This window comes from Trichomycterus rosablanca, chromosome 16, assembly GCF_030014385.1.
Source record: "Trichomycterus rosablanca isolate fTriRos1 chromosome 16, fTriRos1.hap1, whole genome shotgun sequence".
Classification (NCBI taxonomy): domain Eukaryota; kingdom Metazoa; phylum Chordata; class Actinopteri; order Siluriformes; family Trichomycteridae; genus Trichomycterus; species Trichomycterus rosablanca.
In genome coordinates this window covers 5,543,452-5,570,443 of record NC_086003.1, presented here as the reverse complement: position 1 = coordinate 5,570,443, position 26,992 = coordinate 5,543,452, and the positions used below count along the sequence as shown (strand labels likewise).

The 26,992-nt window shown below is 36.7% G+C and overlaps 1 protein-coding gene and 1 long non-coding RNA gene across 5 annotated transcripts; one reads left to right on the top strand and one right to left on the bottom strand.

Moving 5' to 3' along the window:
- On the top strand, positions 1–7,352 carry LOC134330423 (uncharacterized). The gene is made up of 3 exons (XR_010015002.1): positions 1–107; positions 3,182–3,308; positions 7,244–7,352. It is a non-coding gene; the product is annotated as an uncharacterized LOC134330423 (long non-coding RNA).
- On the bottom strand, positions 2,228–25,758 carry rab27b (RAB27B, member RAS oncogene family). Of its 4 annotated transcripts, none has more exons than XM_063011550.1 (6): positions 25,559–25,758; positions 6,220–6,391; positions 5,971–6,056; positions 4,891–4,994; positions 4,539–4,662; positions 2,228–3,288 (listed from the first exon to the last, which is right to left on the bottom strand). In XM_063011550.1, coding segments are annotated over exons 1-6 (675 nt in total). In that variant the 5' UTR covers positions 25,561–25,758; the 3' UTR covers positions 2,228–3,101. The 4 variants fall into 4 exon arrangements, with proteins under 4 accessions (XP_062867620.1, XP_062867619.1, XP_062867622.1 ...); XM_063011549.1 differs by lacking the exon at positions 25,559–25,758 and adding an exon at positions 19,964–20,012; XM_063011552.1 differs by lacking the exon at positions 25,559–25,758 and adding an exon at positions 10,153–10,180.
- Positions 25,759–26,992: the final 1,234 nt, after the last annotated feature.

Sequence of the window (26,992 nt, the reverse complement as noted above, 5' to 3'; positions counted from 1 at the left end):
TGGTGGTGATGGATACTTTATTCATCCCGAGGGGAATTACACTGATTACCATGATGGTAACGCTGTGAGAATGCAAAGCACCCAGAAACAAGAAATCTGACACAAATGTATGTATTACAATATTAATATGATAGAGTTATAAATACAGAGCGCTTATAGTAACAGAAATCACTTTATTTAGCTTAGCAGCTAACACTAGTGACTAAGCTAACAAGTACCGTGTTTACCTTGAATATTAACTCACAGCTGTAATGTGTTTCGTATAGTTAGTGTACTTACACACAGTGTACAAGTCTTTATTATATATATTTCATAATAATAATAATAGTTGGTGTATGAGTTATTTGGTTTTATTCAGTATCTCAGCTGTGAACTAGTAGGCTAGATATTGACACCTGTTTATTGTTTACCGCTTTGGCAACAGTGTATCTAATTACATTCATGCCAATAAAGCACCACTGAACAGAGAGAGAGAGAGAGAGAATAGAGGCTGAGAGAGAGAGAGAGAGAGAGAGAGAATAGAGGCTGAGAGAGAGAGAGAGAGAATAGAGGCTGAGAGAGAGAGAGAATAGAGGCTGAGAGAGAGAGAGAGAGAGAGAATAGAGGCTGAGAGAGAGAATAGAGGCAGAGAGAGAGAGAGAGAATAGAGGCTGAGAGAGAGAGAGAGAGAGAGAGAGAGAGAGAGAGAGAGAGAGAATAGAGGCTGAGAGAGAATAGAGGCTGAGAGAGAGGAGCGGTGTGGGGATATTTCAGAAAAGTGCAATGAAAGGAATAAACCTCAGATAGTTCATTATAGTAATAAATGTCCCACTCATAAATCATGACACACTGCTCTACATCTTTACCATAGTGGTTTCTAAATGCAAACAGGCTGTTACACTTATAGACACAGAGAACTGAAGTCGTGCAATACTCAATAATGTTTTCTTTATTCATAAGTAACATTAGAACACTCAATATTCTTAAAAGTAATCAAAAGTTCAAGAAACCTGTTATACTGTGTACATATCTGTTATACACTTCATTCTCTAATCTCAATTCTGACTATTTTAATATCCTTTTGCATTCAAATATCTAAGCATTCACAACTGTTACATTAGACTGGACAGAGTGTCATTGGTCAGTAAAGCTATACAGGCACAACATGAGAAAATGTTTTGATGTAAACTTTAAAGGGTTAAACAAAAGATGGGAACTAAAACGGTTTATTAAGCTGTTGTGTTTTATTAGTCATTTACTGAACAGCTAATACAATGTTAAAAAGGTAGGTGGCCTGGAGCTCAGTTTAAATATCTGAAATATGGCACAATGTGTCAGTTTTGGCACTTGTTTGGGGATGAAAAAGGCTGGATTAACACAAATGAAACTTATTTTTATTGTTATTATTTTAATATCAATATCTGCGATAATGCTGTTTTTATAGAACACTCAGTTGGCGTTTTTAAATAATGAACAAAGTGAGGAAGCGCAACAATTTGCTGAGTGACTGATGCTTTCTGCAATATCATTCTAGTAACTTATTTAAATGACACTTTTTAAATGTAATGCAAAGCAGATCATGAGTGAAATAAAACACGGTGTGTGTGAGCGCCCAAAAATACCTTCTGTAAAATATGTGCAATTGTAGTGTCAGCAATGAGATCAAGTGTGAAAGCCATTTTTAAGAACTCAGATGCACGTTTTGTACAAAGTAAGAAATACTGAAGACCTTGAGAAAAAATGTAAACTGTGTTTATACTTACATGTCATGAGAATCATTAGAAACACCATAACGGTCAATATAACGCAAATACATTTTGTGTGCTACCTAAGCTTTGATGGCAACATTAGACGATTGGACATCAAGCTATTGGTGGATTGGCTGCTCTTACTGTCCCATAGTTATGAGTGAGTTGACAAAATTGTCAATGGATTTGGCTGACTATTGTGCTATAATACTTTACCTACTCATAAGAACATTTAAACCTATTAACATCAGTATCTGGCATTTGCTCAGTTTGTGTTTCATTTGCGACACTTACAACTGAGGTCATTTATTGTAATTAACTAAGACTTGTACTAAAATATACTCTAAACATAAAGAGAAAGACTAAATCCAGCATTCAAAATAATGATCCTGAGTACTTAATACTACGTTACATTTATATAATGATTAATAGTGGTTCATCTGTCACATTTAACAGAGAATAAATACATTAATTTTGTAGAAAAAAATATTTTGTTTCATTTAGTCTAGTTGTTTTAGTGGGAAAGATCATATTAAAGCCTGTTAACTAGCAAAAATGTTATATATAGTAGAAAAAAAGAAAAATAACAATATTTAAATAGGGTCTAGGCACAAGTGATACGAACCAAATAATAATTGTTTTGCAGATGTATAATGTACAGAAGATGTATAAATCTAATTCAGTATATTTAAATTAGTTATTTTTATTAGTTGTAGGTATGTTTTATTTAGATATCACATATTCTTAGAAAATGGCCAATTATTGGTGAAGCCAATAAAAAAGTATTAAATAGGATGCTCAGGTGGAGCAGCAGTCCAATTTGCCATTTTTCCACTGTGGAGGCCAGGGTTAAAGCATCCCTGCCATGCCCGTGGCCTGGTTGGGTGCTTTACAGACCCAATTAGCTGAGCATAGGGAGAAGTCCAAGACCCTCCAAAGCCAGCATGGGTGTTGTCCATTTGGTGGTTGTTCCGAGTGCAGTGGAGAATTAAATTTAATTGAAAAAAATGGAGAAAAAATATTATTATTAATAAAGGTGGGCAGTGATGTGAGTGCAGAATGTAATTCATAAAGTTTAAGAATCTCTGGTTTATGTGTTTTTATATATTGTGAAACTGTCGTGTCTTTTTAGAAACTAGCACAAGAAAAGATTGTTATTACCTACAGTTTAAATCACCAATTATGAGGGAAGGAATGGTAAAAAGCTTGTTTCCCAAAAACCATTTTGCAGATGCATTAAAGGTACTAGCAAACAATACATGCAATTTAAATGCATTAAAAACAATCAATCCCATTTTGCGAACCTTACGAGCAAGTGCTGTAACTGAGCTGTAATACCACATCCGTCCACACGAGGGCAGAAAAAGGCCATTTTTAACAGGCGCACTTTTTCTCGTTTGTCGGCGCAGCGCTGAGTTTGGTCTCGTCTGTATTGACTGTGTCTGCTTTGTCAGGTCTATCCACACACTGCTCCATCCTCTTCATCACAAGGTCGAGCAGAGTGACCACAGCTTTATCTACCGCTGCCCCCGTGGCTGCACTCGTCTCAAAGTATGGGATCCTGCAGAGAGAAACAGAAATGTATGTCATGGATAAAGTGGAATGTTATTTATTTCTTTATCTAACCGTGAACTTGTTGGGCACCATTTCTGCAGCTATAGCAGCGTGTACAAGAGTTAAGAGTGTGCCTGTGGGGAATTTGTGTAATGCCTTACTCACAACGTGAGTTCCAATTCATCCTAATGTGTTTAATGGGCTCTATACAAGCCAGTGGAGTTTCTCCACACCAAATGTATAAAAGAATGTCATTACAGACCCTGCTTTGTGCACAGTCAAGCTGGAACAGGAACGGGCCTTCTCCAAACCACTGGCGCAAATTTGGAAGCGTATAATTCACTTTATATCACTGAGTTTATATACAAATACGCAACAGATATTACTGAAACACATGAACTAAATAATTAGGAGGGGTGTCTTTTGTATTTTTGCCCATATAATAAATCTGGAGTGTTATATGGCCAAAAAAGAACCCACACATAGTGACGTTTATTCTTTTCATTGGCCAGAAATGATAGAGAACGTGTGCAGGTTTAGAGGGTTGGGGTTTAATTACAGTGGAGATGAATCATGTATTAAATAACAATAGATCTGCAGTGGAGAGTGAAGCTTTACTGTGAATACACCAGTAATTACAGACTTTCGCTGATGAGGATTGAATTACAGGTTAATTACGGTTACCTTTGCTTTTATCTATAGTTTTAATCTAGTGATTAAAGCAGCAGTTTTACAACTAGTGCTGAGACTAGTTCTGAGTTTGTTGGACATCTCATGGACGTCAATTGGAGTTACTTTCTCCTTATGCAACTATAACAGCCTTTATGTTTTGGAAAGGCAGTTGTAGCCTAGCAGTTAGAGTACTGGACTAGTAAGCAGAAGGTTGCTGGTGCAAACCCACCACTGCCAAGTTGCCACTGTTGGACCCTAGATCAAGGCCCTTAATCCTCAGTTGCTTAGACTGTATAATGTAAGTCGCTTTGGATAAAAGCGTCTGCTAAATGCTAAAAAATGTAAATGTAAAATGGAAGGGCTTTTCAGAAGATTCAGAAATCTTGTGCCCATTCAGTCAATTGTGAGTTTCGGCACTGATGTTGACCATGAAGCCTCATAAAATCAGACTTCCAGTTCATCCAAGCTGTTTAGTCGGGTTGACGTCCGAGCCATGGAGAGTATTGTGATACCTTGTATAAGATTAACAGTGGTGTTCGATAATTGATAAGTTAAAAACAATGAGCAGTAATTTCCCACACTTACCCATATTTATCTGCCAGTTCTCTAGCTTGTTTCTCTTGAACTTCTCTCTGATCCGGCAGGTCCGCTTTGTTTCCAATGAGAACGATGTCTGGATTTTCACAGTACGCATTCGCCTGTAGCTGACCTACACATACAAACAAACAGTTCACAAGTTTATCTCCTCTGTTCATGTCCAAATTCCAGTAGTAGAGGAACACTAAAGATCATCATTGACATGAACTGTATAGTTATTACTTAGTGATTATGATGTAATACTGTTATACCATGGTCACTGAATTGCTTGCATTAGATTGGCTGAAATTGTGTATTCAAATTGATAACAAATATTTAAAATGAATTTTTAATTACTGACTCATCCAGTTGCGAACATTAAGGAAGCTTTGCTGGCTCGTCAGGTCAAACATGAGCAGGAATCCCATAGCGTCTCTGAAGAAAGCTGTAGTCAGGCTTCTGAACCTGTAACAATCATAACGTACATCTACATTAAAGCTTATTCATTCATTTAAACATCATCTTTAAATACAAAGAGCCAGAGCACAAGGTTAAAATTAACAAAATAATTTTCATTATTGTTAGCGACCAGGTGCCAGAGCAGTAAAGGATGCTATCCCAATATTGCTGGTATCCAGGGTTTGAATACCCAGTGGTGCTATCAGCAGGTCAGGCGACTGCATAGACATGATTTGCTATTGTCTGGGGGAGGCCGGCCAAAACAGCCTAGGGCGATGCACTTGTGCCGTCCACAAGCCCAGATAAAATTATCTGGTGTAAAGGAGGGCCATTCGGTGTAAAAAACTGTGCCAAGTCACAAATCGGCTGTGGTGACCACAAATAAACAGAGAGGATCAAAGAATGTGTACACACTTTGACAGACTTTTTGAAGTTGAATCGTAATATTGGTAGGCATGTGTAGTATGAGGTTCAAAGGTTGATATACGTATCCCTTAATGATTTAGTATAACAACTAACTTTTAAACAGGTTTTTCTATTTTTAAAGTGTGTATACATTCCTTTGCCCCCAGCTGTATATACGAGAGCAGCTGAAACAAGAAAAATGATAAAAGACTTATCTCACACACATTGTAAACATGGTGTGTGGGGAAATGTCCCAATTGGTATCATTTTTACACTATACAGCAAAAAGTATCTGGACACCTGGTCATCAGCTTGTCAACAGTCACGCTCCAAAAATGCCTTTTCAAAAAGATATATTCACAGAGATAATATAAATAAAATCATACAAATATAAATACATTTACCCACACACGTAGATTAATGGGATAACCAACAAGCTCATGGATAGATGACCACACATTTTTAACCCTTTAGTTCATAATTAAAATAATTGATATTAAAACTTCCAGCAGCATCATGAAGTTAAAGAGGCTGAAATAATAGGGCACATTATGTAGTATTAATGTAAAAGTATTACCTCTCCTGCCCTGCTGTGTCCCAAAGCTGCAGATGAACTTTAAATGTCTTCCCTGCAGTGCCATTAGGGCTGTTAGTACTGTACACCTGAACACACACACACACACACACACACACACACACACAAAGAAGTGATTAGAACAAAACATATTGGGATTTTCTGAAGTTGCCTCATTAACTGAGCTAGTTAATGACCCAGCTAAAATATTAAATAAGGGCAAAATATAATAATAAGGGCAAACAAACTCACCACTCTCTTTTCCCTAAAGTCAATGCCCACGGTGGTGATGAATTTGGGGTTGAATTTGTTGTCTGTGTAGCGGTATAGGAAGGTTGTTTTTCCCACTCCTGAGTCACCAAGAGCCAGGAGTTTAATCAAATAATCGTAGTCCCCATCAGTCATAGTGCTGCCCGCGCCTAGCCTACAAAAACAAACATAAACACACATTATAATTCATCAATGTGATATCCGCCTGGTTCATGACGTGATAATGTGAGGTAATTTAATTATCACTGGAGTATCTCTTAAATTATCCCTGGAGTATCTCCATTCCACAGTAATGTCTGGATTTCGTATGCACAATTTTAGCATATTTTACTAAGAAACATTCCAACTATTCCAAAACCATGGGTATTAATAAGTAGTTGCTTATTTGGGGTTATAAAGTAGTTTCATTTCATTTTTATCAACTGCTTTATGCTTTATCCCGGTCAGGACTGTGGCAGGTCCACTTCTAACAGGAAACACTTAGAGCAGGGCAGAAATACCCCGGACAGAGTGCCAATCCTTCACAGGGCTTCGGCCAAGTCTGTGTAGAGGCCCTGCCTGCATCGCTGAGATTTGAATCCAGATCTCAGCAGTGGTGGACTAACATAATACACTGCTGCTCCACTTGAGTGACTGTTTTAAGTGTATATAAATATAATTAAGTCACATCAAGTCTATTCTGACCCATAGAGACCATATAGTGTTTCTCCTAAACTCTTCTGTTTGGGTCTACAGGCTTCTTAACGGCTTATTAGCATGTAATATTCAATGTTTATCGTTCATTGGTCTTCTAATAGTATCCATCAGTCTTCGACACTTCCAAGCACACCTGTCTTTTCCAGTGAACTGGTTCTTCTCATAATCTGTTCAAAATGAATGAATTAATTAAGATCATTTTTCATTACATTACTATCTATTTATTTATTTATTTGTTTGCCGTAATTATTTCTAAAGTGAGATTGACTGCCACTCAGTCTTGGTTTCATTCCTGTATTTTCTTCCCTAGGTGAACCTTTTGGTCGAGGTGAATACATGAGAACAAAGAGTAAGTGACACCTACTGTCCTTTGGGCCTCTTTGTCTCTTAAACGTTGTTCTTTTATCTATCCACACTCCTTCCTCAGACAAAACACAAAGGTAAAATGACACCTTTGTTGTCGGAAATAAATCTTTTGTCAAAAAAAATGGAACTCAGTCGTATAGCATTTAAACTGAGCCCACTTGGCTGATAAAGAACCAATGTAAAGAACCACACTGTACTCACACAGTACTCACAGATGTATGACTGGGTGGCCTATACAACTTTCTGTACTTTTATGCTAGTGTATTTACACACACTTAATGTGTGACTACAAACCAGATGTCAAAAGAAAATTATCATGTCTCATTTTATGTATAGAGACAATTTAGGTCTGTATAAGTCTACTTCACAGCTAACAGAATTATTTTTGAGTAAGCACTGAGATAAGTAATCCTGACTTCCACTTCCCTATAGAGTCCAGACAAATAAAAAAGCTCAATATCTAGCTGCAGTAATACAGCTGTCTGAAAGCTTATATCCACTTGTAAGTATTTGTATTTTGGCAGTATTGGAATTTCATTGATTTCACTGTTTCTGTGACTAAATAATCAGAATGCATATTTTCACAAATGTTCTAAGTGTTAATTAAGTGGCGTAAAAGCTCTATAATGTCATGCAATGTAACTTTGTGGCACGGCCTCCTGATTTCTTGTAAGTAATTATAGTTAAGTAGTCTCCCTCTGTGCCCATATAAATAGAGCTAGTTTTACTGCATTAATAAAAGAAAGTACATGGAACAGTGTTTTCTTACCAAGGTCAGGACAAAATCTTTACTGTCAACCCTATATCAAAAGGGTGCAATTTATCCAGATGGCTACATCTAAATATATAGACAAATTACACCAGAAAAATTGTTGCTGCTGTGCCACCACATTTAATGCCATATTTTTGTTCAGAATTTCTTATTGCACAGTCTGACTCTTGAAATGTCACATGGCAGGGATTAAAGCTTCATACTGACTCTTAAAGTCACGCAGAGCAGAGTTCATGAGAAAAGCAAAGCAAGAAAAAGAGACAGAACAGAGAGAGAAACATGGAGAGAGATTAGTGATTAAATATTACAGCCTGGTGTGTTGTAAGTCTTTTTCAGTCATAGTTTGTGAGGAATGGGAGCACATGATACAAAGCTTAAGATGTCTGAAGAAGGGTGGATCAGTGGGTAAAACTCAAGAATGTGGAACCTCAAGTACTGTACTTTAAAAGCTAATTAACCCTTATCTGCACATTTCAAAGAATACAATGTTCTAGCTAATCTGTAAGAAGACAGTGTACACCATAAGGTCAAAAGTATGTAGACACACCTAGACATAGAACAGCTCTTTTCATCAAAGTTGCATTTAGTCAAATCTAATCTGTAAACTAAGCATATGCAAATTATCTTTATATTAATTTGCACATATTGAGGTACTTAAAAGCAGTTGTATCCTAGTGGTTAAGGTACTGGACTAGTAATCAATAGGTCGCTGGTTCAAGCCTTACCACTGCTAGGTTGCTGCTGTTGGGCCCTTGAGCAAGCCCTTAATCCTCAATTGCTTAGACTGCATACTGACACACTACTGTAAGTCTCTTTAGATAAAGGCATCTGCTAAATGCCTAAAATGTAAAAGAAACTTTAGTGGCCTGCAGAGAACACTGGCATTTGGAATAAATTGTAACATCAATTACGGGCCGGTGCCTGATCTCACATATTCTCTTTTAACTAAATGGACACAACACAGTACTCTGTATTTATCTCAGTGTTAATTCTGTTGCACAAGACATTCTGGGAAAGAAAGACTCAAAAGTGACCGTAAAACAGATACAATAGTTCAGCGCACCATTGAAAATATAAATCTTATTTATCTTGGTCCTTACCATCAAAGTCAACCATGTGCTTACAGAAAGAAACCAGGAATCACCTGGATCACTTTCTGTGCTCTAAGCTCTTGTTGTTTACATCATGCTGTTTATATCGGAATCATAAGACATCATTTTTCAGGACCTAAAGGACCTAAAACGACCACACTTCACTGAATATAAAACACATCATTCATACACTGGTTTAACTCTCATAATTTTCAGAAGATAAAAACAAAACCAAGCAATTGAATTTTCTTTCTACTAAGTCAATTTACTTCTCAAGGAAAAAAGTGCATTTCTTATAAAACTGTTTAACATCAAGGGCTGAAAAATAACATCGTATGATGGCATGGTATTAAGCTGCTTAAAGTCACCAGATATAATTGAAGCACTGAAGAAATTAGTTAAATCCAAAAGTATTTCTGCAGATATATAAATGTGTTATTTTTGGTAGCTTTTAAAGTCTCAATAAAGGGCCAAAAATGAAACTCTGATAAGTGTAAATTTGCAACATGCCTGATCCTCAAGCAGTTGGTAAAATGGTAATATTATTTTATGTTATTATATACACATTCCAACCAGATACAAATTTGATCAAATAGGTACAACAAATATGAAAGTAATAAATAATATATTTTTTTGTAAAATCTGTATACGCCCAGTTTATGATCAGATTCAAGCTTATGCAACTAAATTTACAAATGTATTCATTGCACTTTACCAATCACTATATCTACTGAGCATCAAACAGTGAGCACCTAATAACTTTTAAAATAGGTAAAAAATCATTATCATGTAATTATTAGTCATTAATGAATCTGATAAGAGAATGCCAGTTGCTTTAATGCAGTAATCTTAAACATTGGCACTGCTGGGTGATGGGTGAAATATCACATAAATACAAATGCTGAGCCCTATAACCTTTCCATTTCAGAAAATTTTCTGATATTCTTCCTACTCTCTCTCTCTCACTTTCACGCACACACAGTATGGTACCTGGATGTCTCTACAGGGGCCGAGCAAACATCTGTAGTAGGGAAAGGCCGAGCTGAGGGGGAGGAGAAAGGTTAACAACACGGTGAGAGGTCGATGTTACACAGGGACCAAGCAGTGAAGGAAACAAAAGCTTAAAGGAATAAATTACTACCAAAATGCTATAACAGATGCTAACATTGCTTATTAAATGATAATGCAGATGGAATGCATCTATCAGCATTAGACAAGTAAGCAACATGCAGCTGCTGTGTGCAGTCAGCATCAGAATAAAACCTGCATTAAATCTGCTTTATTAAAACAACACTTGTTGATTTGATCACCTATATAGAAAGCCACATCATGTTATAAGGTTTAAAATCCACACACACACACACACACACACACATGCTAATTCAATAACTCAGCAGCTGACCTTAACCTGTAACTCAATAAACCCAAACTGCAGACTGCAGAATCATCTGACATTTAAAAAAGTTGTTTTCAGCAGGCTCAAAACATCACCTCTGTTTAATCGGCATTAATAAAAAAGAACATTTACACACATTACATTGTGTATTGTTTGAAAAAAACACTTCTTTAGGAAGTGTGCCAATACTTCATAGGACAAAAATCAGTTTTATTTCCAGAAATTATTCCAGACCTTTTACTTGAAATTCAAACACAATACACGTGTGACATGTAGAGAAATCAGGAGGTCACAGAGCATCAGAACCAAATAGAAAGTGTTATCAGTCCTTGTTAAACATTTATGCATCTAGCCTAATTTCATTTACTTTTTCGGCATTTACCAGACACTTTTATACAAAGCGACTTACAGTACTGTGACAGTATATTGTCTAAGCAATTGCTGGTTACGAGCCTTGCTCAAGGGCCCAACAGTGGCAACCTGGCAGTAACGGTGCCTGAACCAGCAACCTTTCGATTACTAGTCCAGTAGCTTAACCACTAGGCTACAACTGCCCTGATAGCCTAATGTTACTTATAGTGCTGCCATGTCTAAAGGCAGGATCTTAAAGTCCTTTGTTTATTATGGACTTGAATTAAATATGATTGGAACTGGTTTAAGCTTGCCAACAATATAGGCAATAAAATATAAGTATTCTAGCCAATCAGACACATAAAGTGAACTTTTAAAGTCAGGAAAGAATGTTAACAAAGCTGCTCTAGCAGTTGAAGACAAAGTTAAAGAGAAGCGTGTGTAGGGTAAATAAATATAAAAAAGCATTATATAATGTCACTACATAATGACCATGTAAAGACCTCTCTTTAAATGAAAGGGGAACTTAAACAACTGTGAATAAGTATGTGTAGCTGGCAGAAACATTAAACAAACTTTTTAAGCAACCATTTTTACTCCAGGTTTTATAACATAATTAAGACAAACATGAAATCTCATTTTGTCTTCAGACACACTATACATAAGTTTGGCCACCATTATTGTGAGACATAGTTACTGTAAATATGACCTGATAGAGAATTTTGGCTAGATTACCCACCTCCTATCTAAACCATGTATATTCACATCTGACCCTGACTTTAGATGTTGACAGAATACAGATAACCAAGCCTCAGAAATGCCACTGAAGACTAAACATTCAGCTAGCAAATGTAGACAATAGAACGTTTAGAAAATTCACAGCAGCTCACTCTTAAACAGGATCTATCCGAATTCATCCAAGTTTTACATCTATTTCTAACATACTTTGCATCTTTTAATTTAAAATATGCAATTCACAATTCATAAAATCACAAATTGCACAAATAATATTAGCTAGGCATGTACAGTAAATCAGTGTACTGTTCAATACAGTAATACAATCACTTCCCAATAAAACAAAGTCCTGACCATGTTTTTAGAAAAAGTGCTGTATGTAACAAAAAAGAACAAAAGAACACCCAGATTAAGTTAAGCAAAGCAAAGCTAAGCTATTTAAGCTATTATGTTCTTTGTGCCTGCACTGAATAGACAAAACATCTGGCCTTTAAGCATTAATTTCTTCATTTATATGTAAATAAGACAACTCATGTTTTGTCCTACACAATGATTCTAACAAAATCCTGTACAAATTGGTTCACAAAGCTTTAATCAATATGGTTTACTTTAGTCAATAAATGAGTCATACATTTGAACACGGAACAACCCTTGGGTGGGTTTTAACTGGCACATAAACACAAAATAAACTTGTACACAAACACCACTTATGAAGGCTTTACATCTTGTAAACCAAAGTGGGACCAGATTGCCACCTTTTTTATTAATTAAGTCTATTTCAATTTGTGTTTTAATGCATTGTTTGTGTTGCCTGGGCCTCGGTAAAAATCATGGCCAAAATGTCTTAGTAATACCCAATTTTATTTCTCTTTTATGACACTAACATAAGCAAGTGATAAACCTATTATAACAGTTGTCCTATGCTGTCATGAGCTGATTCTACCACGAGCGCATTGACAACTCATCCAGAAAGTCTCAAGAGAACTGAGATGACCATCTATAAAACAGCAGGATTTGTTTGACTTAGATATGATCAGCATACATAATTCCACTATCAGAAGAACACTGAGCAAAGATTGCATCCATGAATGAGTTGCAACTGCTAACCAGGACTAACAAAAGGCTTATCTCATTTGCAGAAAATAATAATAATAATCCCCAATACTTTTGAAATTCATTTCTATAGACAAATGTGTTGAAAGAGGAATTGCTTTGCTGATGTTTATCAAACTTTCCTGTGTCTGAGGATGAAAGTGCTAAATTGCCTATGGTAACTACTGTCCACCATCCAAATTACCTCTACTGGGCATGCAGTTATTGGAACTGAACATCAGAAAAAGGAAGCAAGCTTACACACAGAAGACATGGTATCAAGAAGCCCTGTAGGACTATCCATCTCATAACCAGCTTATAATGCTGTTGTTGTTTATTAGTATTTTACTGTCATGTTTTTACACTTTGGTTACATCAATGACAGAACCGGTAGTTACTCATTACACAAGATTCATCAGTTCAAGGTTATATCAAACACAGTCTTGGACAATTTAGTGTCTCCAATTCACCTCACTTGCACGTCTTTGACTGTGGGAGGAAACTGGAGCACCCGGAGAAAACCCACGTGGACACGGGGAGAACATGCAAACTCCACACAGAAGGGACCCGGACCGCCCCAGCTGGGGGTCGAACCCAGGACCTACTTGCTAACCAGCTTATAAAAAGACAAAGGACTTGCTGTTAATGTCCTGGTACCAGATATCACAGGTCTTTTCAAATCTCTTGGGGTAAATGACTTGGCAGTTCAGAGCTGTTTCTATGGCATATTAGGTAGGTGGTCCTAAAGTTTAGGCTCAATGGTGTATAGTATATTAAATATTAAATGGAAAAGTAGTTCAATACTTCTGTAGTTCTCCTCATTTTAAATATAAATGATTATAAAAACACTTTTCAGTGGTGAGTAGACAACTGTCTGAATCCATTTTTAGTTTAAAAAAAACAACAACTACATTTTAGAATTTATTATATCACTTACATTTGAATAAATGGATTACACTGGATTTAAGCTCTTAGTGTTTAAATTCTGAAATAATAGTAACATGAGAAAATGATGTGGATTTTAGATGAAAGTTGACCTAAAAGTTATTAATGCCAGCAGTTAAATGGGTCAATCCCAAATAACACACACAAACACATACACACACATAAACACAGTCTTTTTTGTCTGGCTATGAGAAGAAAAACCCATGCGCAGTCAGTACACTTGCTGCTGAGTCACATGTCTTTACGAATGAGGGAAATGAACAACAGAGATGGACAGAAAGTAATCCTGGAAATAATTCCAGTTACCACATCAGCACTCTTTCTTATTAAAGCTTTTTTTTATATACAGGTTATCAGAAAGCTTTCTATGAAAAGATGTATTAACATGAACCATTTCCGATCCACTTGTGACATTAAACTTCATCTTCACAGTAACTGACTCTATATAAGCAAGTTATGAACAATTTTATGGGTGTGATGACTTTGCTCGAGTGGTGCAGCGGTCTATTACGCTAACCCACCACAGCTAGCCGGGCATCTAAACAGACATGACTGGTTATCTCTGAGGCGGAATGGCCAAAGCCCTGAGACGTATTGTTGCCCATTCAGGGTATTCCCACCCTGCACCCAGTGTTTCCTGGTGGAACAGAACCTGCTGTGAGCCTTACCAGGATACAGCAGTTGATAAAAAAGAAATATAATTGACTTAATCCAGCAGTTTAGTATATTATTTAGCCTTGTAATAATGACTTTTCAGCCTGTCACTATTCTTTGAGAAGACAAAAATCCTATTATACTGGTTTAAGGTTGAATTGCCTATTCACAGTTTGCTTGCAGCATTATTGTCATCACATGCCGTTCTGAGTGACACTGTAAACTTTTAATCCACTAAAGCTTCTGAAATACATACATAGTACTTATATTCTATGCACTATTATGGTTTAGTATACACATACTTCATGAAGCTAAAAGTATGTGGACACCTATCAGCTTGTTCAGCAATAACAAATCTCTGAAAATAATAAAAGTTTAATTAAAAAAAATATACAAATGACTAATTCTGCCATACAAAGTACTTTTCCCTACCTTTAAAGATAAACATTTTCTTAGGAGGAAATAATAAAAGCAAACAGTTGCAACTTGTTAAAAGGGTGTGATCACATTCCTACCAGAGCGATTAACCTGCACACACTCACTTCTGAAACATATTTCTCTTATGCGTGTATATAAAAATATGCAAGGTCGTTCTGATCCATATCACTGCCAATCTTCTGGTTAATCCAATATACGTAGATCAAAAACTTACCTGTGTGTCTTGTCTTTTCTTCTAGCTTTGGATGGATGAAAAGTAGCTGTAGAAGCGTTTGAGTAGCTTAGCACCAGCCAAAACACACCCCTGCTTAAGACAAGCCCACGAGGTTAGCCTGTGTGTGTGTGTGTGTGTGTGTGTGTGTGTGGTTGTGTTTTAACTGGATGACGGTTCTTTAACTCTTAGAGTAGAGATTTATTGTATCTGTCGTCCTCCAAAAAGCTTGAGGCAAGCCTGAGGCAAGTCTCTCTAAGTCTGTGTGTGGGTTTTCATTTTTACCAACAACATGAGGGCTGGAATTCATCTAATGTCAGAGTAGAAAATAGCAATGGCTTCAAAAAGCTTCCTCCTACAATCAGCATCTCTACATTTATATTTGGGCATTTAGCAGACACTTTTATCCAAAGTGACTCACAATTATCACTGAATATGATGCAAGCAATTGAGGGTTAAGGGCCTTGTTCAGGGTCCCAACCATGGCAACTTGGCGATGGTGGGACCTGAACCAGCAACCTCATGATTGCTAGTCCAGTACTGGAAGTGAATTATCATGATTTCTATTATGATGAGTTATCAAGAGTCAGAGCATATGGGGGACAAGTATTTTACCAAATGAATTCTTTTATACCCTTTTTACTAATTTATTCCTTTTCAAATAACTGTTGCAATTTCTCTACTACATCCACCACACCGGCTGACAGAGGACGGCCACACACTAGCACATCCATCCCTGCTTCTTTACACTGAGCCACTACTTTTATTTATTTTTTTATTTTTTTATTCATTCTTTGCTGCTGTTGCTGCATTTTCCTCTTTTCTCTTCCAATCTACTTTCCAATATCATACTTCTTACACCTAAACAGTAGGTGTTGCAATTGCAGTGACAATGGAGAAAGAACCCCTATTCAACCTTCCCTCCCTCAGACAAGTAACTGTAACTGATGACTTTAAAACTAACAAAAAACAAATGCTATTCATTTAAAATATATAACTGACTTCATTCAACTGACTGAAATGGTTCATTGAGTAGCAGAAGCTTTAATTACTCCGGTTGCTTAACTGGTTGTCTCAACAGGAATAGTGACTACAGAAAATGAAGACATAGGCTTAAAACTATGCTTAACAGCTTCATTAATGACATAGCCAAAAGAATGTGGATTCCAATCTAATTTCCAATGTTGACCTCTACCAGTCATATCTCTTACACCTAAACAGTAGGTTCTGCAATTGCAGCAGAAATGGGGAAAGAACCCCTATCCAACCTTCTCTTCCTCCGAGGGTAACTATAACTGATGACTTTAAAACTAACAAAATTAATGTTATTCATGTGGTGTCTAAATATTTCTCATATCCATTTAAAATATATAACTGACTTTAAAAATGGTTCATTGACTAGCAGAAGCTTTAATTACACAGGTTGCTTAACTGGTTGTCTCAACAGGAATAGTGACTACAGAAAATTAAGACATTAGGGTTAAGACAACCATGGCCTCCCCTATCATCGCTATTAGAGCTTCCACTCTTCTGGGAGGGCTTTCCACAATATTTTGATGTGTGTCTGTGGAAATTTATGTCCATTCAATCAAATGAGCATTTGTTAGGTCAGGGGCTAATGCTTAATACATGATATAGCCAAAAGAATGTGGACACCTGAATACAAGTTTGTTAAACAACCTATTCCAAAACCATGACCTACTCTATCATTGCTATTAGAGCCTCCAGTCTTCTGGGATGGCTTTCCACAATATTATGTTGTGTGTCTGTGGGATTTTGTGTCCAATCAGTAAGAGCATGTGTTAGGACAAGGGCATGCTTACAATCAGTGTTCCAAATCATGTGAACGCTGTTCAGTGGGATTGAGGACAGGACTCTGATGTTAAATCATGTCTTAAAGTGGCACAGTTATGCTGGGAAATACTCTTTTTATACTTACTTTGCCCAATTTTCAATTAGTCCCAATTTATAAGTTCAGCATGAAGGGTCATTTCAAACCCACATCCTTATGGATTAAAACTACAAATACAAGATGTTTGCCACTGTGTCATTGTTAGCTTAGCTGTTTAAAACCTGTCCTCGTCACACCCTTGCATGTGTAATTTTACCAACACACCCAAGCATTTGTCAAACGACACTGCGAGCACATTTGGTTTAAGTAATACAGTGTCCAACCACACTGAATCACGTGTGCTGCGGAGGTGTTGGTGCCACCGAGCATTACGAGCTCTAGGGACCTAGGTTTGAGCCTTCACTCTGGTCACAATCTGTAAGTTGTTTACATGTTTTCTAAATTGCCCCGAGGTGGAGATGAGCCTGTAAATGTTTGTGTGGATTAGAACCCTGTCCAGGGCGCATTCCTAACTAACACTCTTAATGAGCGGGACCTACCATAACCTTAACCATGCCTTACCAGTTAGTGCAATAACAAACCCCATTTCCAGAAAAACTGGGACACTTTTTAAAAATGCAATAAAGCAGCACCATCGTACTGGAAAAGAAAAAGGACATTTCGTAAAAACTAAGAGCATATAAATGATTTAACTGAATGTATATTATACACCGTTTAACACCTGTGTGGCTAAGATATCAGCATTTTGTAATTAGGATTACCAGAATGCTGAAATATTACTACTTTTCTGTCATTGTCTGGACTTTCAATACCCACAGAAATTAAAACACACACACACACACACTGGTTCCCTCAAGATAAGCATAATCAGGAGTGTGTGTATGTAGACTACAGATAACTTCACACTGTGATTGGTTGTGGAGTGTATAGCTTGTGCTGTACTTTGTAAGCTTAAGGTGTAACCCGGGGTGCATGAGTGTGAGTCAGAAGCTCAAATAAAAGTTGTTGTTTTTTTTTAAACAAAAAAGCAACATTTCTGAAATAATTTATCTTTCACCAAAACTCATTTATCATTTAAGAATAAATACAATGGAATAAAATCAGAACGAACAATCACAAAACCAGCATTATAGATGGTTTAAGAATTTCTCAGGAAATTTTTGTTTTCTAAAGAATGATCCAGACCAGGTCTATTGTGGAAATGAGGAGCCTGATGGCCTGTTTTCCTGCCAGTAATTTAATAAAAATCCTAAACAAATCACCAACCTAATGACACAATGTGAAAAAAAAACTAAAAAACATTCAAATTGTGTTTTATAAGGTAGTAACAGTAAAACAGGCTAATTTTTAGACAAAAATAAAGGTTGGTCTTCCCAGAGATTAAAAACAAGGTCTTCTTATCCAACATTGGTACATGACCTCACAAATGCTCATTTGACTAAATGGGCACAGACATTTCTATAAAGACACTACAAAATCTTGTGGAAAGCCCTCTGAAAATAGTAGAGGTGGTATAAACCACAAAGGAGGGACCAGCTCCATTTAATGCTCATAAGAAGAATGCCTTTATTTGTCATATATACATAACATGAGTTCAGTACAACAAAATTCTTTGTCCGCATATCCCAGCTTGTTTGGAAGCTGGGGTTAGAGCGCAGGGTCAGCCATTGTATGGCGCCCCTGGAGCAGACAGGGTTAAGGGCCTTGCTCAAGGGCCCAACAGTGGCTGCACAGCATAAAATATCCAATCTCATGAACAGGTCCACACCAGGCCATATTTTGGCCATATAGTTTATTAACAGTGACATGTGGATCATGATTAAAATGTGCAATTAAAAATATTTTTGTAAATGAGTTTTTATGCTAGCTTTTTGTTGGAAGTACACAGCCTTGATGACTGTGTCTGAAATTGCATTCTGCTGTATGTTCAGTTATTGTTTTGAGATTTTACCACAGATGTCCAATTTGCAACTGCAAATTTTGCATCAGTTTTGTCTAATTTTGCTTAAACCTTAGCGTTAAAGCTGGATTAAAAATACAAATGCAAATACATTTACATAAAACGATCCAGTTAACTGTACCAAATGGTCAGAATCTGACAATGATAAAGAGCCAGAGCTGGAAACTATAAAAAAGTGTGCCAACTGGATGTGCTGCAGTTAGTAACTGTACACCTACAATGTGCATATATGGTAGGTGTTTTGATAAAATGGTTTGTTAGTGTAGGCTCAAGGTAGGTGGTTCTATTAAAGTGGCCATTTAGTGTAATATCATATCTCATGCAGAAGTGGGTCTGAAACATCCGCAATAATGTGAATCACATTACAGTAAAGTGCCTGACAGAATAATAGAACTATGAGTGCTCTTACGCTACATCATATATTTATATATCTAGGCCGGAGCAATATGTCAAATGGCTTGTGATTTTATTGGCCAATATTAATATGTCACAAGAATATCGTGTATCAGCTGTAACTATCATAGGTAAGGGAAATGTCACACAACACTAAATAGAGTCCTGTTTCATTTACATTTGCAGCATTTAGCGGACTCCTCTATCCAAAGCGACTTACAATCATGACCTAATGCTATCTGAGCTATTAAGGTTTAAGAGCTTTGCTCAGGAACCCCACAGTGGCAACCTGTTGTTGGTGGGGCTTGAACCGACAACCTCTGATTGCTAGTCCAGTACTTTAACCACTGAGCTACCACTACCCACTGAGCTACCAGATCTTTAATGTGGCAACGATATAAAAAGAGTCGCCTTATTTTTTTTTCTTTAGGTCCCCCACGTCAACCTAATTGTACATGGCAGTTGCTATGGTTACACATTAACAGCTTTACAATGCTTACAATTTCCACACACTGTAGCCTGGACAGAATTACTGTCTGTATTATTTACATTCATAGTTTAACACTGTAATGTCAGTTACATAAAATGTAGATAAGTAAGGAAATGATACCTCGTAAGCTTATGGAATTAAAGACTGTATAGGACGAGACAGAATTGAAACACAATGCTGCAAAAAGCTAATTATTTATCACTCTAGATGCAGTAAAGCTGTAACTACCAACGGCCTTGCGACAACATACTGATGTTATTAATTTGTGTGATCTGAATACTTACCCAATATGGCTAAAAGTATGTGGACACCTGACCATGAGTTTGTTAGACATCCCATTCCAAAACCATGGGCAAAAATTTTTTTTCTAATTGACTGTATACCTGGATGTTGCTATAACACCCAAAAGCAGTCATTAGAATGTGCATACACATACTTTATTATTGCTGCATTATTGTTTGTATAGCTGGTTGAGGAACCCATTAAAGCATTGGTTTACGTGTGACATTTAAATACTCAGCATTGTGTGTGTGTGTGTGTGTGTGTTTGACTAATCAAGGCTAATGAATCATCTGTTGTAGTTGTGCCTGCTAGCACTGTATAGAAAGAGCACTGTAATTGTTACTTAACAAAAAATGCATTATGTTGGCACCCATCCTAATCGTTATGTTCAGCTGTCTTAGTCACACTTATTGCTAACAGGTGTATGAAATCAGTTGGATGAATTAATATATTAGAAGTTAAAAATACAAAAGTATCTGCACACATAGTTTGGAATGTGGTCACTTTTTTTTTACTAGTTTTGTACAAGTCCATGAAGGCTATAATAAAATCAACCTTGACTGCTTGTCACCCAACACCCAGTATCCAAACTTATAAAACTGAATGGATGTGATTCACCGTCTTTCATAAAGGCTATTATGAGCCAAATTCACAGGTTCTGAAATGAGATGCTCAGCAAATGCAGATGGAAGTAATGTTCAGATGTACTTGGCTAAAATTGGAACTAAAGGCACAACTAAACTAGAAATGCATCATGTTACCTCTGGTTTTGCTATCGAATATATAAGTTTTAATGTTGCTTTACCAGACAAAATCCAATAATATAAGACTAGCTGAGGCTCCTTGAGTGTCATTAATTATTTAGAACCAGCAATTAAGTTGTCTGTCCATACACACACAGCCCCGAGAACACAAACAACATAACAGTGGTGAAGGATTTGTGTTCTGCAACACTAAATTAGACAATTATCTGCATTAGAATTGTGATTTAATGTTAATTTCAGCAATTTCTCGGGTGACAAGAAAAACAATCTGTCCCACAGTTAAGAAACATCAATTATTAAGAACAACAAACTGTTAATTATGCTTAAGATTCTAGATTTAGGCATCTTTTAAAGCCAAGGTTTAACCTTGTTAACCCTGTACACCTCTTAAAGAGGCTGATACTAAATATAATTGATCTAAATTATGTTGAATTGTGTTGTAGGGGAATTTATTTTTATTATTTAACACTATATGACCTGCTTCTTGGACACCCCTTTCCTAAACCTTAGGCATTAATATGGAGGTACCCCACTTTTTGTAGCTTTAACAGCCATTACTTTGCTGGAAAAGTTTCCACTCAGTAGCCAAAGCAAGTGTTGAGAGCCAGGTCTAACACCGCCTGGCTTCATAAACAATCATTACAGTTCATCTGAGAAGTTTTTAGTGGAGTTTGGGGCAAAGCTCTGCGCAGGCTTCTGGAGTTCTTCCAAACCATGTCTTTATGAGTGTTTGTGTACAAAAGCTCCTTCTCCAAAATGCTGCCACAATGTTGGAAGCATATAATTAAATGTATATGCCTGTTAGCAATGGGTGTGGCTAGAAGATATTGGGCATATTGTGTATCCTCCTGCTTTTTTTGGCAACTTAAATTGCCAAGTGATTTTTACAGTGCAGTAGTGTTAAGTGAGGCTAGTTTAACTCACCCACTGTGCATTGTGCAGTTTGGTGCTCAGCAGGGCTTCTCAACCTTTTTCCATGTTTAAGGTTATTATTACTGTTATGACTACCAGGACTATTATGACTACGCTTATAATCACTCGTTTTATTGATCACTGCTATGCATTATGTCCCACGAGCACAAAAAGAAGGAAAAATCAATTTACTTTTTCTCTCTTTCTGACACTCTACTTTGATTATGGTCTAAATAAAACCAGAAAACCAGAATACAATGAATTTAACTCTTTATAATAACAAACATCACACGTTTTTGTAAGAAAATGTAAGGTAATGCTGCTAGTAAATCTCAACAAGAAATAAGGAGGTCATGCCACAAAATTACACATCATACAACTTTCTACACCACCAAATTAATAATCTTAGTTACCGTGTAGCATATTTTTGAAAAAAAAAAAACTTCTGTCACACAAAAAAGAACATTATCATTAGAATCACAAGACTGCCTTGACATACATGTTCCTTACAAGTGTATGTAAACTTTTGACTTCAACTTTACAGAGTCTTACTGTTTCTGAGGGAGAACTATTCCTCAGCAGATGGAGACACAATCTCGACCTTTGACTCCTGTGGATGGGCACAGCGGGCAGAGCTGAGATAATTACCCAAAGAGCATTGCAGCACTGCAAGCCAAGGTAGACTCCCCCCCCCTCTCTTAGGTATATACTTGGTACTTTGCTACAGCACAGTACTGCCAATTTTTTCATTAAATAACTATGAATGTTATTTGAGTGTTTAGATAAACGATCATTTAAACTTTTTTTATGCATTCATCTGAATATTTGCAGACACAAAATATTAAACACAGGAAGTCGTGTATACAGCATCTTTTTCAGTGCTCGAAGGGTCACTCTTTTCAACAGACATAAGGAGTGAAACCCCATTCATGTATGATTCATGTATTTGTTATTCCAACTGATCTTTTAGTAATATAAAGTAATAGTCTGGTGTTAAAAACCTGCACTGGCACCATTAATAAAATACCATTAATTATACATTATCAGATTGATGTTATGGTTACTATGGTTTGGATGTGATGCACAACAAACTAGCATATCTAGCACATAGGGATGTGATGTTTTAGTGTCCATATACCTTATACAAGCAAACATAATACAATGTGTAAGAAACTAAATACCCAGTATTTAAGCAGAAATTAGAAAATTGAACAGTATGGTGAGTGAATGAGTTAGTGTGCGAGTGAGTAAATGAGTGAACGGATGAACAAGTAAATGTTTGTAAAATGTTGCTTGGAAATGGATTGGTGCCCTATCTAGGGTGTCTTTACGCCTCGTGCCCAATTTTTCGAGTGGCATTGAATCCAGGATGAACTTGTTAGTAGAAATAAATGAATAAATGAATGAATTAAACATCTAAAGTGGGTAGGTCTAGACATGGAGAATGTTTAGTTTCCATGCAAGAACATTAGCTCTTGGAACACCAACAGTAAAACGTTATCTCCTTTCCACAAGCTGCTAACAGGAAAATGATAAGAATTCTTATAATTCCTCTACTCCATCATTTAAACAAAAACATTTCTGGGCATTTGTTCTGTTCTGTTCTGTTCTGTTCTGTGCTGTGTCTAGCAAAAAAGTCTCCTTTAAAATATCCTTTTATATACAAATAATGCACATCTGCCAGCCAAACAGAAACAATTACTTTTAAGGCCATAGTGTACAAAGCAAAAAACGTTCAACTTACTGGTTAGTATTCAACTACTTTTGTTTTTCACTGCATATATTCACTGCAAATTTTACAGTGTCTTTTGACTTTTCACTTATAAATACCAAAAAAAGACAAAAAAGTTATAAAGGATGACGTATTTAGACACCATAAATAAATAAAATTAGTACTTTGTTGCAAGCCACTGTTGCCAAAACTTTTAAAGCATTATGCATCAATGTTTGGCAAACCATCTTCAATTTTACAATGTTACGAGGGTCTCACTGATGGACCTGCATGCATTGTAAAGAAGTTAACCCAAAAGCATGATGAAGAAGTAGAGGTACCTGCAGGCTCAGCTGTGTGGCGCGTGGGTAGAAGGGAGGTGCTGTTATGAGTCACTACTGAACTCCGCTACGACTCACTTTATTGAATCGATTCTCCTGAACCAGACTTGTTAAGTGAATCGAACTATGCGAGTTTTGAAGTATTTGATTCCCCTCTAGAGGAAACCTCCAGAAATATTTCTACAGTATACTTTAAACAGATGAACAGATTCATTTAGATTTAAAGTCTAAAACGCCGTCACAATACATACATTTGTATTTTTATTATATTTTAAAACTCTAGTTTATTTTCTTGTACCTTGTTCCCAGCTAAGAAGTTCCGAATTCTGATCAGGATAAAGTGCTTTCGAAAATAAAGGATAAATCAATGGGACATCTAAAAGTAGCTTTAATTTTAGGTACTTGATGTTCACTGTTAGTAAAGTATGTTTGTACTTATTGAAGCTAAATGTACTACCTAAATTCACAATGCTTCAAGTTTCTGTTGAAATTAAAATCATTAATGTGTTGGGAGCACTCTCAAAATTACATTTTGTGTTTTTACAATCCCTTAAATTCTAAGAATCAAAGTGTAATGAACAGTAGCAAACTTAACCTAGACTTACTCCCCAAGCAAACCCTGGTGCTGTGTAGGACCTAACGTATTAACTGCACCACCATGCCAGCTGATCCCTGGAATCATGGGTGCTGGGTTTATTTCTCACCAACAGTCAGTGATGTTTGAGAGTTTGGTGTGTTCTCCTTGTGTCTGTGTGGGTTTTCTTTCACATCTTAATGTAAACGTGGACAGGCAACTTCAAGTTGCTCCTAAATGTATGTGAAAACAATGTTTAAGCCAGTGAGGGTAATGTGGCAGGCCTGTGTGCGGCATATACATGCGTACAAAACAGTTACATTACTTTCCATCACACTGAGCTATCAATGCCCTAAAGCTAATAATACTTTCAGTTAATTATGAGTTGATTCCTGCGCAAATTTTTAACACCTACACTTATCAGCACATGACCTGGAAATTAGTTGAAGTCAGACATCTGTAAAGACTTATTATTTGTCTAAATGCACTATTAGAGATCAAGGTCCTAGAAGGTAGTGAGAACCAATTAAATGCTTTTAGGTCTATTACAGTGTTATGTACCATGTCTTTTAATGTAAATAAATGCATCATTACTACATGACACCAATTTAAAGCATATTGTGTATGATGCCCTTCGAGAAACTGGTGCCATGTCCATATGGTACTATCGGCTTCTGTCCGTGACCACACCAAATAGGTTAGTAAACATACAATAAAATCAAATGAAATCAAATGAAACGAAAAGGTCATTTAGAGACAACTTGGCAGTTGTAGCCTAGTGGTTAAGGTACTGGAATAGTAATCGAAAGGTCACTGGTTCATGTCCCACCACTACCAGGTTTTCACTGTTGGGCCCTTAAGCAAGGCCCTTAACCTTCAATTGCTTAGACAATATGCTGTCACAGTACTGTAAGTCGCTTTGGATAAAATTTCTGCTAAATGCCGAAAATGTAAGTGTAAAACTTTCTATTCATTTAAGCTTGAGAATCGGTTCAACTGAATAAGCCGTCAGAAAAAGAACCGATTCGGCGCACTCACTTACACAGGCGTTCGCGAGCATGTAACCTGACAGAACCGTTACAAAATAAATCTAAACAAAATAAGGCGATTAAAGCTCATGTAACGTTTTGCAATACCGGTTTATTTACTGCAAAACCTGACGCTTACTAAGTGTAATGCAGGTTTTATCGACATGAACCGTGATGGAACCGCTGTGAAGCAAACTAAGCAGTAACAGAAGCAGACACGAGCAGTTTAAAAGATTCATATGTGTTCGTGTTTAATGATTCACTTACATATCAATGTGCTGCAGAGTAAAGGAGACGCTGTGGATGTTGCTTTATCCGCTGTAGCCCCGGTAATGATACATTATTCACATCTTCAGATGAAACGCAGCTTTAACACGTTTTTAATTCAGTGTAATAGTAGAATATAAAGCGGCTTTTATAATTATTTCTGCTCTGTGTTATTGTTGTATTCAATCCGTTACGGCTCTAATTCGTTGTCATGACGCTTCTCGGCTGCTTTCCAGCGCGAGCACTTGGACGGGTTCTTGGTGCGCGCGTCTGACAGGGTCCTAGCGCCCACCCACTCCAGTGTATCCTGGCGCATCAACAGGTTGTTGGAGAATCCAAACATCCCAACATTACTTTTTTAACAAATGAAGTCAAAAGTTTGCACACAGTTGTAAAAGATTTGTTATGTAAGCTTTGGGATTCATTTTTTTCTGCAATGTTTGTTTTTTTCTGTAATTGAAAGATTAGGGAGAATATACCTTAATTGCCCTATATACATATACATGTATAGCATTTAGAAGATGTTCCCATCCAAAGCAACTTATTTAGTTTTCATTCAAGTGTTTAGTACTTTTTAGTATTTTAGTCTTTAGTTGTCATTTGCTAAATGCAAGATAAGTTTATTCCACCCCTGCTTGAATACTTCAATGTACAGTAGAATATCATTGTTGCCTGTCTTCCTTGATTACTCAGGGGTAGATTAAGTTGAGCCAGACTTGTTGCTCGAAGGATATGAGGTAAAGAACAGTGCTTAGGTGTGTCCATTATTGGCTTTAAAGGCAAACATCACTTTGAATGGAACGTGGGCAGTTTCAGAAAGTACTTTGATAGGGTAATGTGGCAGGCCTGGATGCGGCATATACATGTGTACAACACAATTACATTACTTTCAATTGCATTCACGTATGTGAATGACACCAAGAACATCATACAGAGGTAGCTCAGTGGTTGAGGTAGTGGACTAGTGATCAGAAAGTTGCTGGTTCAAGCAGCACCACTGCCAGGTTGCCACTGTTGGGCCATGTATACTGTCACAGTTGTAAGTCACTTTGGATAAATGCTAAATGCCATAAATGCAAATGTAAATGCACAGTGAAGTATGGAGGTGAAAGAAATGAGCCGCAGAAATGACCGAATGGGCACACACTAACACATATAGACTCAAAAAGGAAAGTGGTGAAGGTGGGTGGTCTGCAGTCATTTATAATGAATAGTTTAGTTTTCATCACCACCACTGTTTTTAAAATCTGATGCTGGAATCTGTCTGAAATTGTTATTTGGGGAATATTTTTATTTAATTTGTTAAATTTTACTTGCAGTAATGCCACCTTGCTTGTTATTCTTTTAATGTTGATTGAGCCTTGTTTTATTAAGCTTAAGCTTAGCTAACTAACACATTTAATGATGTTTCATGATCCTCATGAGAAAATCTTT

Excerpts from the sequence above, each read along its gene's own strand:
- rab27b (XM_063011549.1), bottom strand. The coding sequence starts at position 19,998 with ATGGTCAGGTGTCCACATACTTTTAGCCATATTGG. Across the intron at positions 4,663-4,890 it reads TAATGTTCGCAACTGGATGA|GTCAGCTACAGGCGAATGCG; the intron begins GTCAGTAATTAA and ends TTGTATGTGTAG. Across the intron at positions 3,289-4,538 it reads GAACTGGCAGATAAATATGG|GATCCCATACTTTGAGACGA; the intron begins GTAAGTGTGGGA and ends TTCTCTCTGCAG.